Consider the following 16,250-nt stretch of genomic DNA (forward strand, 5'->3'; position numbering starts at 1 on the left):
AAAAGGGAGCCAGAATAATAGTCCAGTGGGTAAGGCACTTGCTCTGCACATGGCTGACTGGCTTCTATCTCCAGCATCCTAAATGGCTCCCTGAACCTGCCAGAAGTAATTTCTGAAGGCAAAGCCTGAGCACCACCGGATCTGGCTCCCAAACCAAACATAAATAAAGCAAAAGAACGTTCTGGAAAAATAAAAGAATGTTCTGAAAAGGTTCAGAGCATAACACCTGCCTTTGCTGCATGAGACCCGTTTTGCCCCCAGGGCCATGACAAGGTTGGGACCTCTTGGGGTCAAGTGTGGGATTCCTCCAGTCCTTGAGCACCTTGGCTTGCTGTCACCTCCCCATCCTGTGTGTGGGTGTGTGACCTTGGGGACACACAGCCACATGTGTTGAACTACCACAAACAAAAGGGATTTAGGAAACAGGATCCTAGGGTTGAAGGAGCTGCAAAGGTACTGAATGCATGTGTGTTTGCTCTGCTGTCCCCTGAGAGCCCCGCAGAGTCCAGGAACCCCACTTCCTCTCTATAGGGCAGTGCCAGGTCTGCTGGGATTGTGGGGACATGCTACTCCCCTTTTGGAAATGGTGAGGTCCATTGCCCCAGGCTCTTTGCTTGTGATGCAATGTCTCCTCCCCACAAGTACCTGGTCACTACAGTAAATGTTGGGGTACAGGCCTCACTGCCGGAAGGACCCAGGACACTGGAGCGATTGCTGGGAAGAAAACCTATTCGGTAAGGTTGGGGGAGCCTCACCCTCACCTCTACCTGGAAACTCTCCCAGCATCCCTGGGGTGCTACCTTTTTGGGGTGCCTCCCCTAAAAGGCGAGGAAGAATTCAGCACCTTGGAAGTCAGCTGAAGGGTTGCAGTGCCCCTTCTTACCTAGAGCAGTGCTGGAAAGTGGGTTCTGGGAACCTGGTCTGCTGTCTATTTCAGGCCTGAGCTTCGAGTGCTCCCCAAGGTCCAGCAGGGCAGGTGCAAAGCGTGAGTCTTGGGGTCTAGGACCCTTTGCCACCTCCCTTCCAGGCCTCCAAAACTTCCACCATCTCATTCCTGCACCTCTGACCCATCCCTGAACCTCACCAGCTCTTTCCATCCCCAGAGCAGCACCACACCCCCCCAATAATCACAACTGCTCAGAGCCTCAAACCCGTGCAATTCCACCCTGCCCTGTAGTGAGCCGGGGATATGGGAGCCAGAGCAGTCAGCACTTCTGAGTCACAGGTCATGCTCGACCTGTGTGACCCAAGGGCACAGGGGTCACCCAGGACATCCTATGGGACGGGAAGGCTGGGCATGAAGCAAAAAGGCCAGTCCAGGCTGGCCCAAGGCTCCTAAGTGTATGCGTGGGGCGCGCCTCCTCATGCATTTGGACTCAGTGGGCACAGCTCTCTTCTCCGTCTCCATGGAGTCTCTCGAAGGCTGTGCCACCACCCCCCTTTCCAGTTTTTTGTCTTATGGGCACACCCAGCAGTGCTCAAGGGTTACTCTTGGCCTCTGCACTCAAAAATTGCTCCTGGCAGGCTCAGGGGACCATATGGGATGCCGGGGATCGAATCCGGGTCAGCCACATGCTAGGCAAAGCCTTCCCCTCTCTTCTATAGCTCCAGCACCATATTCTCCAATTCTTGACACTCGCCTGGGGTTGGGGTCTCTCCGGCCCCGTGCCCCCTACCCTTGGGAAGCATCACAGGAGCGCAGGTCAGTCCCTAAAACAGGCTTTTTAATCACGGTTCTGTCTTCACTGAAGAGTGTGGGTCCCCGCTAGGCTAGTAGAACGAGTACTGGTTCTCCACAGCGCGGGCGCGGCCTGGCACAGCCTCGGGGGGTTCGTCGGCGCCCCCAGACCCCTCCAGCAGCCGCTCGGCGCTGTTGCTGCGACTGCGTGCGCCCAGGGCGCCGTCGGGGGCTCGCGGGGCCCCGGGCACCGACGCAGAAGAAGAGGAGGCTGACGATGACGAGGCGCCACCAGCGTCTGAGGGTGAGGCGGGTGGGCAGGTGGCGAGGCTGGAGAAGTAGTGTTGGCCGGCAGGCTCGTTCCAGCAGGTGGGCGGCGCGGGCACGGGTGCGGGTCCTGGATCTGCAACATGGGTTGAACGTTAGACCAGCAGGAAGGACCATGCCAAAGGGCGTGGGGGTCATCCGGGGTCCTCCCACATCCCTCTTCACTGCACTGAACCCGAACAAGTGGTGCTGGCTTTACCCACCTCCCATTGCTTAGGTGGAGAGAGCAGCGCCCTTCAATTGGGCTGGCAGAGGTCCCGCCCGGTCCTCCAATCCTTCCAACAATTTTTTTGTTTTGTTTTGTTTTTTGCTTTTTGAGCCACACCTGGAGGTGCTCAAGGGTTATTCCTGGCTCTAGTGCTCAGGAACCACTCCTGGCAGGCTCGGAAGACCTTATGGGATGCTAGGGATTGAACCCGGGTCAGCTGCATGCAAGGCAAAGCCCTCCCTGCTGTGTTATATCCGGCCCCAATTCTTTCTTTTTAGTTGGGTTGGGGACCAAAGCCTTTGGTGCTAGATCATTCCTAATGGGCTTGGGGGAGTCACTGAGAGTATTGAGGCTAGAACCCGAGTAGTCCTCATGCAAGCCCAACCTGCTGTGCTATCTCTAGCCCTGACACCCTGAAGAATTCCTGTGGCTGAACCTTAGGGAATACCTGGGTACTACCTCTGACCCCCAGGAAATTCCTGGGGTGGGGATGCCACTGTCCACACTTCTCCCTACACCAGCTTCGCCCTGGACTGGTGGGGACTGTCTTACCAGGCATGGGGTCCTGGGCCGGCACGTAGCTGCGAAGGGTGATGTCGGCGGCGCCCCCCGACTCCAGCGGGATGGGGTGCGTGTGGAAGTGGCGCAGCATGTCCAGGACCGACTGGAACCATAGGTGCTGCACGTGGCACTGCCCACGGCTGTTCAGCGACAGGCGCAGGTGCTGCGGGCACAGGGGGCGTGGTCCTATGGGCGTGGCCACAGGTGCTATGGACACGGGGGCGTGGTCACTGGGGCTTTGGAAGTAGGGGAGTGGCCATAGGTGCTTTGTGGGCAGGGGTGTGGGCATGTTCACAGAGGTGTGACCACTGTGGTCTCTGGTGCTTTAGGGGAGTAGGGTGTGGTCATAGGTGTTTTGGGTACAGGGCTGTGGCCACCATTTGGATATGGGAGTGACCACGGAGGCGTGACCACTGGTGCTTTTTGAGGGCAAGGAAATAGTTGCATAGGCCAATCAGTGAGCTCCGGACTGCCTCCCAGGGCAGCCACTTCCTGGGGATGTTCCGAGGAGTAGGGATGACGTCACTTCCAAGGACAGGCTGAGAACTTCCTTACTCCAAAACAGGAGGTCTGGGGGCCCCTCTAGCACAGCCTGATAGTGACTGTGTCCCGGGAGGCCAGAGCTGCTGGGTGCAGACTTTTCCAGCTTTGCTCTGTCCTGCTACTTTCTACTTCATCCCTTCTACTTCCTGTGTTCCAGGTGCTCCTCCCTGAGCTTCTCAGGCCCAGTGTCCCCTCCTGCTTAGGCTGGTGGGTCAGAGCTCCCTCTACTCCCCCACGCCTTTCCTGATTGGCTCTCCAGGGTCCCCTCACCTGGTACTGTGGTCAGGCGGGGAGGGGAAGAGGAAATGTAGCTGGGGTAATCTATCCTTAGGAGCCTAAAAGGACCCCTGCTCTACTCTGAGGGGACCCCAGAATGGCAAAGTCCCCAAGGCAGTCACCCTAGGGAAGCCTGGATCCCACATAGGGGGCGTATGGTGGGGCCACTGCAAGGGTGATAGGTGTTTGGAGGCATGGGGGCTGGGCGGACTGGCCCTGGTCGGGGTGTAGGTCAGACCACTGCCACCCTACCCGGGGGCCAGCAGCCACTTGCCTTGGCCTTGCCCTGGAAATTGAAGGTCAGCACATACTCCCCAGGCCGTGTCTCACTCTGCCGGATGACGAAGAGGCCGTGACTCCGAGGGCCACCAGCCAGCACCAGCTGGGCTGCCCTGACCCGGGACAAGGTGCCGTGGAACCAGGGGTAGTCGGATAGTTCCAGCTGAGTCTCTGTCCCTGGTTCCAGCTCTGCTCCCTCATCCCCTGGGGATAGAGAGGGCGTGTGAGGAACAAATAGGAAACATTTTTCCCTGTGGGGGAAGGGTTCTGCATGAGGAATGCAGTTTTTGTTGTTTGGGGGCCACATCTGGCAGTGCTCAGGGGTTACGCCTGACTCTGCATTCAGGAATCACTCCTGGAGCTGCAAGGAGACTCTACAGGATTCCAGGGATTCAAGGGGGGATTGGCCTCATATATGGCAAGCATCCTTTCCACTGTACACTCTCCAGCTCCAAGAATGCAGTTTGAAGCATTTTAGAATGAAATAGATAGCTGGCCTCACCCCCCCTAGTTAAGCAAACTGAGGCACAGAGCAGAGAACATGTTGATTTTTTTTTTTTTGGTGTGTTTTGGGGCCACACTTGGTGGTGCTCAGTGCTTACTCCTGGCTCAGCACTCAGAATTACTCATGAGAAGTTGGGGCAGGGAACCATATGGGATTCTAGGGATTGAACCCACGTCCGTCGTGTGTGCTTAACAAAGCCCTCCCTACTGTGCTATCACTCTGGCCCCAATTCCATGCCAATATCTAGCCCAGATACAAAAGCTTGGATCACATTTTGTCTCCTGGGGCCGGAGAGATAGCACAGCGGCGTTTGCCTTGCAAGCAGCCGATCCAGGACCTATGGTGGTTGGTTTGAATCCCGGAGTCCCATATGGCCCCCGTGCCTGCCAGGAGCTAAGCTATTTCTGAGCAGACAGCCAGGAGTAACCCCTGAGCACCGCCGGGTGTGGCCCAAAAACAAACAAACAAACAAACAATTTGTCTCCTCATCCTGGCCCCTGATCCAAGGCTCCCAAACCCTTCCTGCGAGCAGGGTCACAGGGCCAAGAGTCAACTGGGATAGACTATGGGTGTTGCGTGTGTGCGTGCGTGCGTGCGTGCGTGCGTGTGTGTGTGTGTGTGTGTGTGTGTGTGTGTGTGTGTGTAGACATCAGAATGGTCCTGGCCTCAGTGGGCACCCAGGTTGGCAGGCCATCCCTGGCCCCGAACCTGTGATATTGCTGTCTCCGCTGCTGCCACAGCCGCTGGGACACTCCAAAGTCTCCAGAAAGGTCTCCAGAGGGACATGGGTCAGGCCCTCCACCACTGACTCTCGAGTGCGACCGTACGGGGCGGTCACCACGGTCGATGTAGTCTCAGGAGGTCGGGGCAGGTCTGCTGCTGGAGAGGGACAGGTGTGATGTGAGGCACTGGGCAGACAGGCCCCTTTCCCCCCCTCCTTCAGCTCGGGAGGACTTCCTCCCTTACCATCTGTCAGAAGCTCACAGCTACAGGAGGTCACGCGGCTAGCCAGGCAGCCCCCACGGGTGCAGGACAGCTCAGCGTCATCCTCACTGTCCCTTGGGGTGAGAACATACAGTGTGAGCAGAGCAGCCACTTCTGCCGCCCCTAAATTGGACTGGGGTGGGGGCTTAGGATATGCAGCGTGCCAGAGATCCTACCCAATAGCCCGGATTGGCTTAGTCGTCCCCCCCCACCGGGCTTGGTGCCCCGCCCACTAGTCCGGATTGGCTGTTCGTCCCCAGTCCCACCCTCGGGCTCAGTGACCCTGAGCTGTGGTGCCCCTGCTGGACACGGGGTGTCAGGGACCCCGCCAGCTTGGAACCTGGATCACTGAGTGCCCTCTCTAGAAGGCTGGGGCAGGAGGGGACAGCGCAGATGGCTGGGAGGGGCCCGGGGAGAGATTATAACCGCTGTGGGGTTTGGGGGGCCTGGGAGGCGCTCAGCACTTTAATTGGGCTCTGCAAGCAGAGCTGTTAATTAGAAATCAGAGGGTGGGGGCCTCCTCCCCGGGGCCCAGCTCACCCCATTAGCAGATCTGCCACCGAGTGCTCAGCCTCCCCTGGACAGAGCTGCATGACTCATTCATTGCTGCTGTCCCCCTCTGGCACCTGCTCGGGCTCCTCATGGCCCCTCACTAGCGGAGCTACCAGGCTCTCGTTGAAGTTCACGAGATCCCCTGCTCCTCCCTGTTTCTTTTTTTTTTTTTTTGGTTTTTGGGTCACACCAGGCAGTGCTCAGGGGTTATTCCTGGCTCCAGGCTCAGAAATTGTTCCTGGCAGGCACGGGGGACCATATGGGACGCCGGGATTCGAACCGATGACCTCCTGCATGAAAGGCAAACGCTTTACCTCCATGCTATCTCTCCGGCCCCCGCTCCTCCCTGTTTCTCAGTCACCTTCCCTCAGGTCCTTGTGGCTGGCAGCCCTGGGCTCAGCTGTGACCCACCAATAAGTCCCTCTGGGGGGAGGCCAGCCAGGTTCTCCCCACCCCCCAGGGCACTTACCCGGGGTCCACGCAGCCCTGGATGTCAGCCACCCACGAGTGCTTCTGCAGCGAGTCGATAGTCTCCAGGATGTATTCGGCTCCGTTCTCCACCTGTGAAGGTGTCGGGGTCCCTGCTAGCCAGTACCCTGGACCCCTCCACTTGCAGCTGGACCCCACGCCTCCCCATGGGAGGGAGGTGACAACCCTGAAGACAGTGGGATCCCCATCAGGTGTCATCCCTAAACCAAGCCAGTGTCCTGGACAGAGAATGGTAGCTCCCATAATAGATAGCCCCTTCAAATAGGGTGCTGTACACCCATGTGTGGTTATGGGTCAAGGCATGGGAGGCAGCACTCACCTTGAGCACAAAAGTGTTGTCTTTCTCTGGCATCTCCAGGGGCATGGTGGTGCGGACCTCGCTGATGGCCGAGAGCGGGATGCTGACCTTGGGTTTGGAGGCCTGGGGCCACAGGAAGGGCAGTGAGTGGCCCCTCAATCTGCTGGTGATCCCAGGCCCTATAGAGGCGCCTGTCCCCTCACCCCATCCTCAGATAGGAATGGGATTGAGTTCCCAAGGAACTGATCTGTCCACCCCCAACAATCCCACAGCAAGTCAGGGGTGATTGGGACACAGCTGTGGGGCTCACCTCTGAGCTGTGTCATGAGCCCTACTTCGCACCCCCACACTGGGGGTTTTGGCATTCTGACCCATCTCACAAGACCACGTTGGGAAAGTGGCTTTAGACTCTGCAGGATCACCTGGGTCACCTGATCCACACACCCAGGGCCAGGGGTGGGGTGGGGTAGGGTGTGCCCTTCAGGGGTGTCAGGGTGGGGAATGGGGCTTGTAGACTGGGACCCAGGGTGCAGCAGGGCTCCAGGGTAGATTTTCTCAGCTGGCAGGCACAGGCCATCGAGAAATGCTTGATGGGCACAGCCGGCCCCTGGCTAGGCCGATTCTGCTGGGGCCCTGGTTGCCCATCAGGTCCTACAGAAAATGGGTTTCTGGGGGTAGAAAAGTGGCCAAAGAGCCAGAGCGTAAGTCTGGCATGCAAAGACTCCCAGTTCTTTACTCAAGCTCCCATGGTCCCCTGAACATGACTGAGATGGCCCCATCACTTCCACACAGCTGGGCCTGAGCAGCTTATGTGGGGGCCTCAGGGACATGAGGAGCTATTGTGGGGAGACTGTGCAGGTGGGGAGATGGTTCTGGGAAGGAAAGTGGGCAGATGCCGGTGCCTAGGGCCAGGGAAGTGGGAACATGGGGTTGTGAAGAGTCTGAAGGCCTTGGGGTGCTATAAGGAGCTTCTCCTGCTGGGACCCCACTCCCACACCCAGCTCTCAGACATGACATGAAAAGGGGGGTGTCTGAGGCCCACAGTATAGATAGGCCCTTTGAGCTCCCCTGAGTCAGCAGGAAGGAAGAGGTGGGGAGAGACTGAGGGATGAGGTATCAGCTGCTGCCTCCCCAACCTGAGGGTGGCTTGAGAGAGAGCATTATCTAACACTAGGGTCTCGGATACAGGACCATGGGGGCGGAGAGATGAGTGAGTGAGGGGTGTGGGTGGTTGGAGCATAGTGGGCCCAGAGGCAGTGCGACCTGGTGGTTCTGGGGTACAAAGCGCAGCCAGCAGGAGGTCAAGGCTGCTATTCCTTTGTTTCTAAGGACCCCAGGGCTTGGTGGGGTTCATTAGCCCAGTTCTGATGGGGGAAGGGGTGGACATGCCTAGGGCAGACTATAGCTCTCTGAGTGTCTGGGGGACTATGATGCTCCAGCTGGGGGCCAGAGAAAACAGGGAGACACTTGGAGGAGCCCCAAAGCCATCCCCCAGGGCCTTGCTAGTGACCTCCCAAGGGAGAGAGGCAGGCAGGCTAACAGCAGGTTTTCTAAATCCTGAGCCAGGGGCTGGGGTGTGCCTGAAGCCAGACATTGGGGTGCAGATTCCTGCCTGCCTTGGGGATCCCCCCACCCCAGGTGTGTCAATCATGCCCTGCGGGGGGAGGGAACTCTGCCAGACCAGCATCCCCTAGGCACACCCCCCAACTGGGCTGTGGTTGGGGTCTTTCCCAAGGTGGTGCCTGGCTCATACCCCAGGCTCCAGGTACCCTCATCCTGCCTAGCAGGTACTCCCTGGTGTGTGTGTGTGTGTGTGTGTGTGTGTGTGTGTGTGTGTGTGTGTGTGTGTGTGTACAGTGGGTGAGGTGGTGGCTGGCCTCACCTTGGGGGGCACAAAGAACTCCAGGCGGAAACGCTCCCCTGCCACGGCACGGCGCAGGAGAAGGCGACACTTCTGCCACTGGGCAGCACCCCCGGCTCCGGTGGCCGCGTCGTCGGCCACCATGAAGCGCAGCGCGCCCTCACGTTGGATGTCCAGCAGCTCCACCTTGGCCGCCAGTGTTCGCGACAGCCGCAGCCGCCGGGTCCACTTGTCGCGGGGCTCGGCCTGGGGCTCTGTGGCCCGCGGCGTGGCAGCGTCGGGCTCGGGCGATGCGCGCCGGTGCCACATGTCGCGCACACCGTCCACCACACACAGGCTCATGTTGCGGAGCGAGAAGCCTTTGCGCACCCGGGTCTTGGGCACGGCTGGGCCCGATGACGACGACACGTCCTCGGAGCTGCGCGAGTGGCCATGCAAAGCCGCCGCCGCTGCCACCGCCTTGGGCGCGGGCTCCAGGGTGCTGTCGGGGCCCCGTGTCACCAGCACCCGGCGCACCTCGGCCCCGAAGGCCGCTAAGAAGTTGGCGGCAAAGTGGCGCGAGAAGGAGGCGCCCGCGTCCGGGGTGTCGTAGGCCGGGTGCTCGCGCACGAAGCGGCAGAACTTGTGCGCGAAGTCCACGGCCGCTGCCTGCGCCTGCAACTCGCAGAACTGCCGCCAGTCTGGGGGGGCCGAGGGGGCCGGGGCAGCGGGGCCCGGGGCACCACTGTTCATGGCTTCCGTCCCATGGCAGCCCCGGGCAGCTGTGGGAGACAAGACAGAGCCCACAGTGACTTCCTGGGCCACGAGGACACTTCCACAGCTCCACCCTCAGGGCCCTTCTGTAGGGGGAAGACCCCCTAACAACCCCACATCCAATGAATGCCGCAGAGATAGCACAGCGGAGAGGGTATTTGCCTTGCAAGTGGCTGGTTGGGATTCGTTCCCCAGTGTCCATAGGGTCCCCAAGGCGCTAAGGGTGATCCCTGAGCATCGGCAGGCATGCTCCCCTTGAACAAGAGACCATCAGGGGCCAGGGTGATGGCACAGTGGGCAAGGCCTTTGTTTTGCACATGGAAGACTCTGGTTTGATCCTTGTCATCCCATAAGGTCCCCTGAGATTCCTGAGCAGAGCCAGGTATAATCCTGTGCACCACAGGGTGTGGCCTCCTAAAAGAGGCCATGGGGAGTTGGAGGGGGCAGGGCTATATTCGCTGTCTAGGGAAACTCAAGGTCATTCCTTGGGTTCACCAAGGAAGGACTTGGATATTTGGGGGGGGGGGGGCGCACCTGAAACATGCGCTTAGTGGTTACTACTGGTTCTGCACTCAGGAATCACTCCGGGAAGATTCAGAGGACCATATGGGATGCCGAATATGAAACTCAATTGTTCGCGTGCAAGGCAAATGCCATCCCCACTGTGATATCGATCCAGCCCCAGGATTTTTATCTTCATAGTGACCCCAAACCTCAATGTCCTGAGGACTCCAGAGTGTGTGGGGTGGGACTAGGAGCCAAGTGCCTTGGCACTATCTTTAAAAATGCCGGGGTCTCAGACCTCCACTGCTGACCCAGCATCCCACAAGCCCCTACTCTGCAGGGTGGAAGCACTTTTTTGCATTTTTTGGCCACACCCATTGACACTAAGGGGTTACTCCTGGCTATGAGCTCAGAAATTGCTACTGGCTTGGGAGACCATATGGGATGCCGGGGGATCGAACCGTGGTCCGTCCTAGGCTAGCGTTTGCAAGGCAGATGCCTTACCTCTAGCGCCACTGCTCTGGCCCCACTTTATTGCATTTCTTAGTTCTTAATCCTAGCCTCATCCCACCCTGGAGGTGCTGCATTTCACCAGCATCATCCCTGAACAGTCTATGCTCTTCCTCCCCAGTTCAAAAATCATAATAGAAAACTTCTTCCAGTCCAGGTCAAAGCTCAAGTCCCCTTCCCCACCCCCCAGCACTGAGCACACACTTCCAGGTTTCTATAATTTCCTCCATGTGAATAAAAACAGTTTCTGTTCAGTCCCAAATCATGCACTGCTTCTCCCTGTGGGATGTGATGGATCCTCGATTCCTGAGGAGGTGTGTCTTTTCCCACCCCACACTTCCCCCAGAGAATGCCAGGGATTTTGAAGTGGATGTGGTTAGGGATTCTGGGCATATGACTTGTTCTACACTCTCAAATGAATGAATGAATAGATGATGAACAGATGAATGAAAACAGATGGAGAGATAAATGTTTCATTTGGTTCTGGGGATACCCGGTAGTGCTCAGGGATTTACTCCTGGCAGTGCTCGAGGACCATATGGGATGCTGGGGATAGAACTCAGTCTGCAACATGCAGACCTGTACCTCTGGTCACTAATGAATAAATAAATGCATGAATGGTTTGTATGAATGAATTGCTGAATGGACGAGAGATGAATGAGTACATGTATGAATGGGTGGGTGGTGGTAGATGAATGGGTGGATGAATATGTGTCTATGAGCAGGCTTGTCACACTGGTCAGTGGACACACGACTGGCTGATGACCAGAATTCTCTCCCCAGCTTTAGGACTCAAGGTCACTTCTCAGGGTGGATCAATAACACCCACTTCTTAAGTCTTGGCTTTTAAAGCCATACCAGGTGGTGCTCAGAGGTTACTCCTGCCTCTGTGCTTAGGTGTTGCTTGTTTGGTTTTTTGGGGGGGCCACACTCAGTGGTGCTCAGAGGTTACTCCTGGTTCTGCACTCAGGAATCATTCCTGGTGCTCGGGGGATCATATGAAATGTCAGAGATCAAACCTGGGGTGGCTGTGTGCAAGGCAAATGCCCTACTCATTGTGCTCCAGCCCCTTGCTCTATGTTCAGGGATCACTTCTGGAGATGCTCGGGGAACCATTTGGGATGCCAGGGACTAAATTCTGGTCAGTCATATAAACAGGTTCCTTACCTGCTGTCCTGTTGCTCTGGTCCCAATACCACCCATTTTTTGGGCTGTTCCCCAGACTTTGCCACCAGAACAGGCGTATCTTCTCACCTCCAGAGAACCCCATCAAAGTCACTCACCCTGCCCAGTGGTCTCCCCACCTTCTTATCTCAGACCCCTCACCTCAGAGACTCCCAAACTTGACCTCCTTTCAGAAAAACATTACTAGAAATTTGTTTTGTTTTTTTGAGCCACATCCAGCAGAGCTCAGGAGACTATATGGGTGCCGGGGATCAGGGGACCATAGGGGGTGCTTGGGTCAGATGCGTGCAAAGTAAACCCCCTGCAGGCTGCCTGATTGCTCCAGTCCCTTGAGCTCTAAGTTCTCTTCTTCCAGGAAGCCTGCTTTGCATGCATGGGTCCTCGTGCTTTGGTCAAGGGTTGTGGGGAGCACAACCGAGAGGATAGAAAACACTGGCCCACCGAATGCAGGGGTTCTCGGTTTCTCCCCTCCACAAAACACCATGCTGGAGCTAGGGATCCTGGGGGCCAGGGCCAGGCAGAAAACTTCCCTTCATTACCCGCCTCTCAGAGGAACAGGCTGGAGACAAAGGGAGCCTTGGGGGCAGACCATGCCTGCCATCATCTGAGGTTTAGAAGGCAATGGGCCTTCCAGTGATGGAAACAATGCTGACAACTGGAAAAAGTCTAGTGGTCTGGTTGCCCCACGCACTTCCAGGTCCCCCCAGTCCCCTGACCTATCCTTAAAATATCATCGAGTGGCTGCCTGCCCCGCTAATGGTAGCAAACCATCAATCCCAGAGCCTGGTGTGGGGTGCCCCTTCAGCCCCTGCTGTAGCTGAGGAACTGATGAAGACAAAGCTGGCTATCACCCCTCTAGCTGGACGCTGCGGACCACCCAGCACCCAGCGCCCTCCTCTGCCCCCTCCACTGCTCAATCTGGGCCTTTCTCTGCCTCTCAGCTCCCCAGCAACCAAAGGGGACACAAGATGGGGAAACTAAAGTCTCTCCTTCCTGCCCCCCCCACTTCACAGTCCCCTACTGCAGATGCTCTGCTGGAGGCTTTTTCTGCCTGTGTCCCCCTGTGGGCCCCTCCTTCTGCAGCTGGGTTCTCGGGTCTTAGAGGTGCTCCGCCCTCTGAGGGGCGCTCCATTGTCTCCTCCCAGCCCCAGTCCAGTGCTGTCCCTCTAGGCCCTGCTCTCTCAGGGGTAGGACTTGGGGCTGGTGATGAGGATCCTGAGGGGCTCATCAGCTATGTCAGGGAAGGGGAGCCCCGATGAGGGACAGAAAAGGGGGTGTAATACTAAAGGATGCTCCGTTTTCCATACATCTCTCCTTGGCCCCAGCAAAGGGGGCCCCAGCTTTCATGGCTGCCCCCAACCTAGATCAGCCAGTGTCAGGTGCAGCGCCCCCCCCCCGCCCCCCGTTTCCACTACACCTCTGACATGGAGGGGCTCACAGGGGCCAGGTTGGGGAGAGCCTCTGGGCTCCCTTTTCCACACACCAGAGCTAGGGCAGTCACGTGGAGAATGGAGGCCCTCCCTGCCCCACAGATACATGCTCTCCTCAGAGCCCACCATGGCCTGCCAACTTGCCTCTTCCCACACTCCAGAAGGGGCTCTGATACCAGGAGGAAGTGGGGTGCCATCAAGGGGAGCTGTGGAGAAGGCTGCGTGCTCCTCCCTACCTGGGAGGACACCCTCAGCTACAGGCCCCAGGGTGTCTGGGCGCAGACCCATACACAGACCTGTCACTTCCTCTAGAGGTCACTCCTAGAGTGCCAGACCAGCCTGGGAGTCACAGCTGTGGGAGTGGAGGAGTCAGGAGTGTCCCTGCAGGGGGGCACATGGCAGAGGTGAAGGGAGCTCAGAGGGCCTGGGATAGAACCCACCTCCCTTCAGGAGCTTTGTGCTGGACAGTTCCTGGAGGTGGCGTACAGGTGGGGAGTGCTCCAGCTGTGGCCAGTTTTTTCCTCTCCCTGCTGGGGATCCCCCTCACTCAGACATTCTGCAGCCTGCATTGACCCCCCCCCCCACTGTCAACCCCACTACTCAGCCTCATGCAGGACACACATACCCATGACTTCTCAGCTCCCCTTCGTCTGAGAACCCAGGAACGCAGAAATAGAGGGGCCCATGCAGAGTCCCTGGCCTCTCTCTGTCCTCCTTGTGCTTGGTGCACCCCAGTTTCTAAGGCTCACTCCTGTTTGACTGGAACTTGAATCCCTCCCACTGTGAGGACCGCCCCTCTATGCTGGCCCCACGCCCCCAGTCCCTCCACACTCCCCAGGTGTGCCCCACACAGTGAAGACAGGAAGTAGCTAGAAATAGAGCCCCAACTTTGCTTCCCCCAGAGAGGCCGAAGGGCCATGCCCTCACACAGTGCCCACCTACACTTTCTTTTGTGAGGCACTCACACCTGCACCCCAGCACCCCTGGGAACCAGCACAGGGCAGGAGCAGCCCAGTGAGGAGCATCTAAGATGGAAACAGCACCCCTGGAGGGCAGCAGTCAGGAGGCCTCAGGGAGGGAGGTTGAGTCTCTGCAGCCACAAAGGAACTGGGTGATTCGGCTGTGGCGGTGGTGCATCTTGCTGCTGAGGGACTTTAGGTGCCATTTCACCTTTCTGAATCTTTTTTTTTTTTCTTCCCAAAAAGGGGGAATATTAGTACCAACCCCCAAAGTTAGGGCCATGATGACAAAAGCCGGAGTGAGTCATCTAGAGACAAAAGTTAAGCCCTGGGGGCCCATGTTCCACCTGAGTGGTGGCCCCACCTCTGACCCTCCCTAAGAGGTGCATCCTGGGCTGTGTGCTGGGGGCTTTCCCACGGGGACCCCAAGGGACAGACTCGGAAACTTTGCACTCAGGATTCTCAAGCCAGGTGGAGAGACGCGTAGGTGCGTTCACCCTGACTTAAGACCATTCATTCATTCAACCTCATTCCAGTCAGGGATGAAGTTCAGAGTTTCGGAAGCGGCACTCTAGGGGCTGGGGGGCTGATCCCTGAGGCCCAGAATCGCTGGCCTTCTTGGGGGTTGGGGTGGGGGCTTCCCAGCTCCATCAGGAAAGGAAGATTCCAATCAAAAGAGCCAGAGATAGGAAGAAATGAAATCCCTTGCCCACAACTTCACATCCATCCCCAGAGAGGTGGCAGCAAGGGGACAACGCTGAGACCCCAGGACCCCCATGTACTTCACCTAAACCCTAGAGCTGGAAGTTCCAGCTCGCTCCTCGGTAGCAGCAGGAGCCAGGAGGGGAAGATCCCCAACACACGGTGGCCCCCAGTACCAGCAGGAGTGATCCCTAGGCAGAGCCCAGAACCTTTGCCACACCCCCAAAACAAAACCCAGAGTGAGGAAGCAGTAGCGGGGGAGTTTCAGACAACCCCCTACTAGTGGAACCAGACTCCTGTAGACGCCCCCTTCCTCTGGGCACCCCCGAGAGTGCTCTCAGAACATGCTCAGTGATCAGGATGGGGAGGGAACAACTGTGGGGTGCTCAGCTGTCACCGCAGCTCCCGGACAGATAAGGGAAGCTATTGGGGCAAAAGGTAGGGCCCACCCGGGACCTGGCCCCCTTGCAGCAATAATTTCAAGGTCTCCAGCCGGCGACAGGCAGCCTGCTCCTGAGGGACCCCGGGCCGCTGAACGGGGCTCCCCCCAAGCCTTGACTTGGTGCGTAGCAGGTGGCCCGACCCGATCCCTGCCAGCCTGTGCGCGGTTCGGCCAACCTGGCTGGCTGGCGCGCCCGGGAGCCCAGCGCTGCGCTGCCCGCAGGTTCATCAATGGTCCAGGCCGGGGAACTGAATGGAGGGGCGCGAGTCCGCCCCTTGTTAAAGGCGCCGCGCCGCGCTGCACCCCGAAAGGGGGCTCAAGGGGGGGTGCCCGGGGTGGGCGGGTCAAGGCCCGGGACGGAGCGGGGGCCAGGGGCCGGGGGACCCTCGCCCTCTCGAGCCGCGGGGTCAGGCCGGGGCGATCGGGGCGCAGCTGCTCCTCCCGGAGCTCCGGGTCGGGGCCCCCGCCGGCGCCCGCCCTTGGGGGCGCCTCCCGGGCCCCCCTCGCCGAGGCTCCCGCCCACCCGCGCACACAAAGACGCCACGCGCGGCCGCGCGCACACACACACACGCACGCACCGCGCGGGGGGCCCCCCGCCCCGGGCCCGGGGGAGGCACGAGCAGGCCAGACCTACCGAGATCTAGCGCGCGGCTGCGGCCCGCTCGGCCCGGGAGTCCGCCGAGCGCCGCCCCGACCGCCGCGGGGTTCCGGGGACCTGGCCGCGCATGGCCCGCGGCGGGCTCGGGCTCGGCCCCGGCCCCGCCTCCCTCCCTCCCGGCGGCGGCTCCTCGAGGGCTCCCGCGTCCACCGCCTCCGGGGCTCGTGCGCGGCGCTGCTCCCCGCGCGGGGCCTGGCGCGGCCCCCAGCTCCGCTCTCCGGGCGGCCGAGCCCCGCGCGAAGCTGCCAGCCCGGCCCCGCGCCGCGCGCCCCCCGCCCGCCCGGATGGCCACGCCCCCGCATAGCTCCGCCCAGGGGCGGCCCTATACAACCATGCCACGCCCACCACCAGAGTGCCACGCCCCGTGTGGCCACGCCCCGTATCGCTCCGCCCAGGACCGCCCCCAAGATAGCCACGCCCTAAGCAGAGCTCTCCTCGACATGGCCCCGCTCCGTATCGCTCCGCACGGGACCGCCCCAACTTAAGTAGTCCCGCCCGTGTGTATCGCATCTCCAGGGCCCTTCCTGAACCCTCCCCGCCCACGCC

The 16,250-nt window shown here is 59.2% G+C and overlaps 1 protein-coding gene across 1 annotated transcript; it reads right to left on the reverse strand.

Moving 5' to 3' along the window:
* Positions 1 to 1,703: 1,703 nt before the first annotated feature.
* On the reverse strand, positions 1,704 to 15,739 carry SH2B2 (SH2B adaptor protein 2). Its single transcript, XM_049787900.1, has 9 exons — positions 15,681 to 15,739; positions 8,583 to 9,322; positions 6,722 to 6,823; positions 6,383 to 6,474; positions 5,344 to 5,435; positions 5,086 to 5,256; positions 3,868 to 4,076; positions 2,766 to 2,937; positions 1,704 to 2,081 (listed from the first exon to the last, which is right to left on the reverse strand). Exons 2-9 carry the CDS (start codon positions 9,291 to 9,293, stop codon positions 1,771 to 1,773), a joined length of 1,860 nt encoding a protein of 619 aa, XP_049643857.1. The 5' UTR covers positions 9,294 to 9,322; positions 15,681 to 15,739; the 3' UTR covers positions 1,704 to 1,770.
* Between the last annotated feature and the right edge of the window lie 511 nt (positions 15,740 to 16,250).

This window comes from Suncus etruscus, chromosome 15, assembly GCF_024139225.1.
Source record: "Suncus etruscus isolate mSunEtr1 chromosome 15, mSunEtr1.pri.cur, whole genome shotgun sequence".
Classification (NCBI taxonomy): domain Eukaryota; kingdom Metazoa; phylum Chordata; class Mammalia; order Eulipotyphla; family Soricidae; genus Suncus; species Suncus etruscus.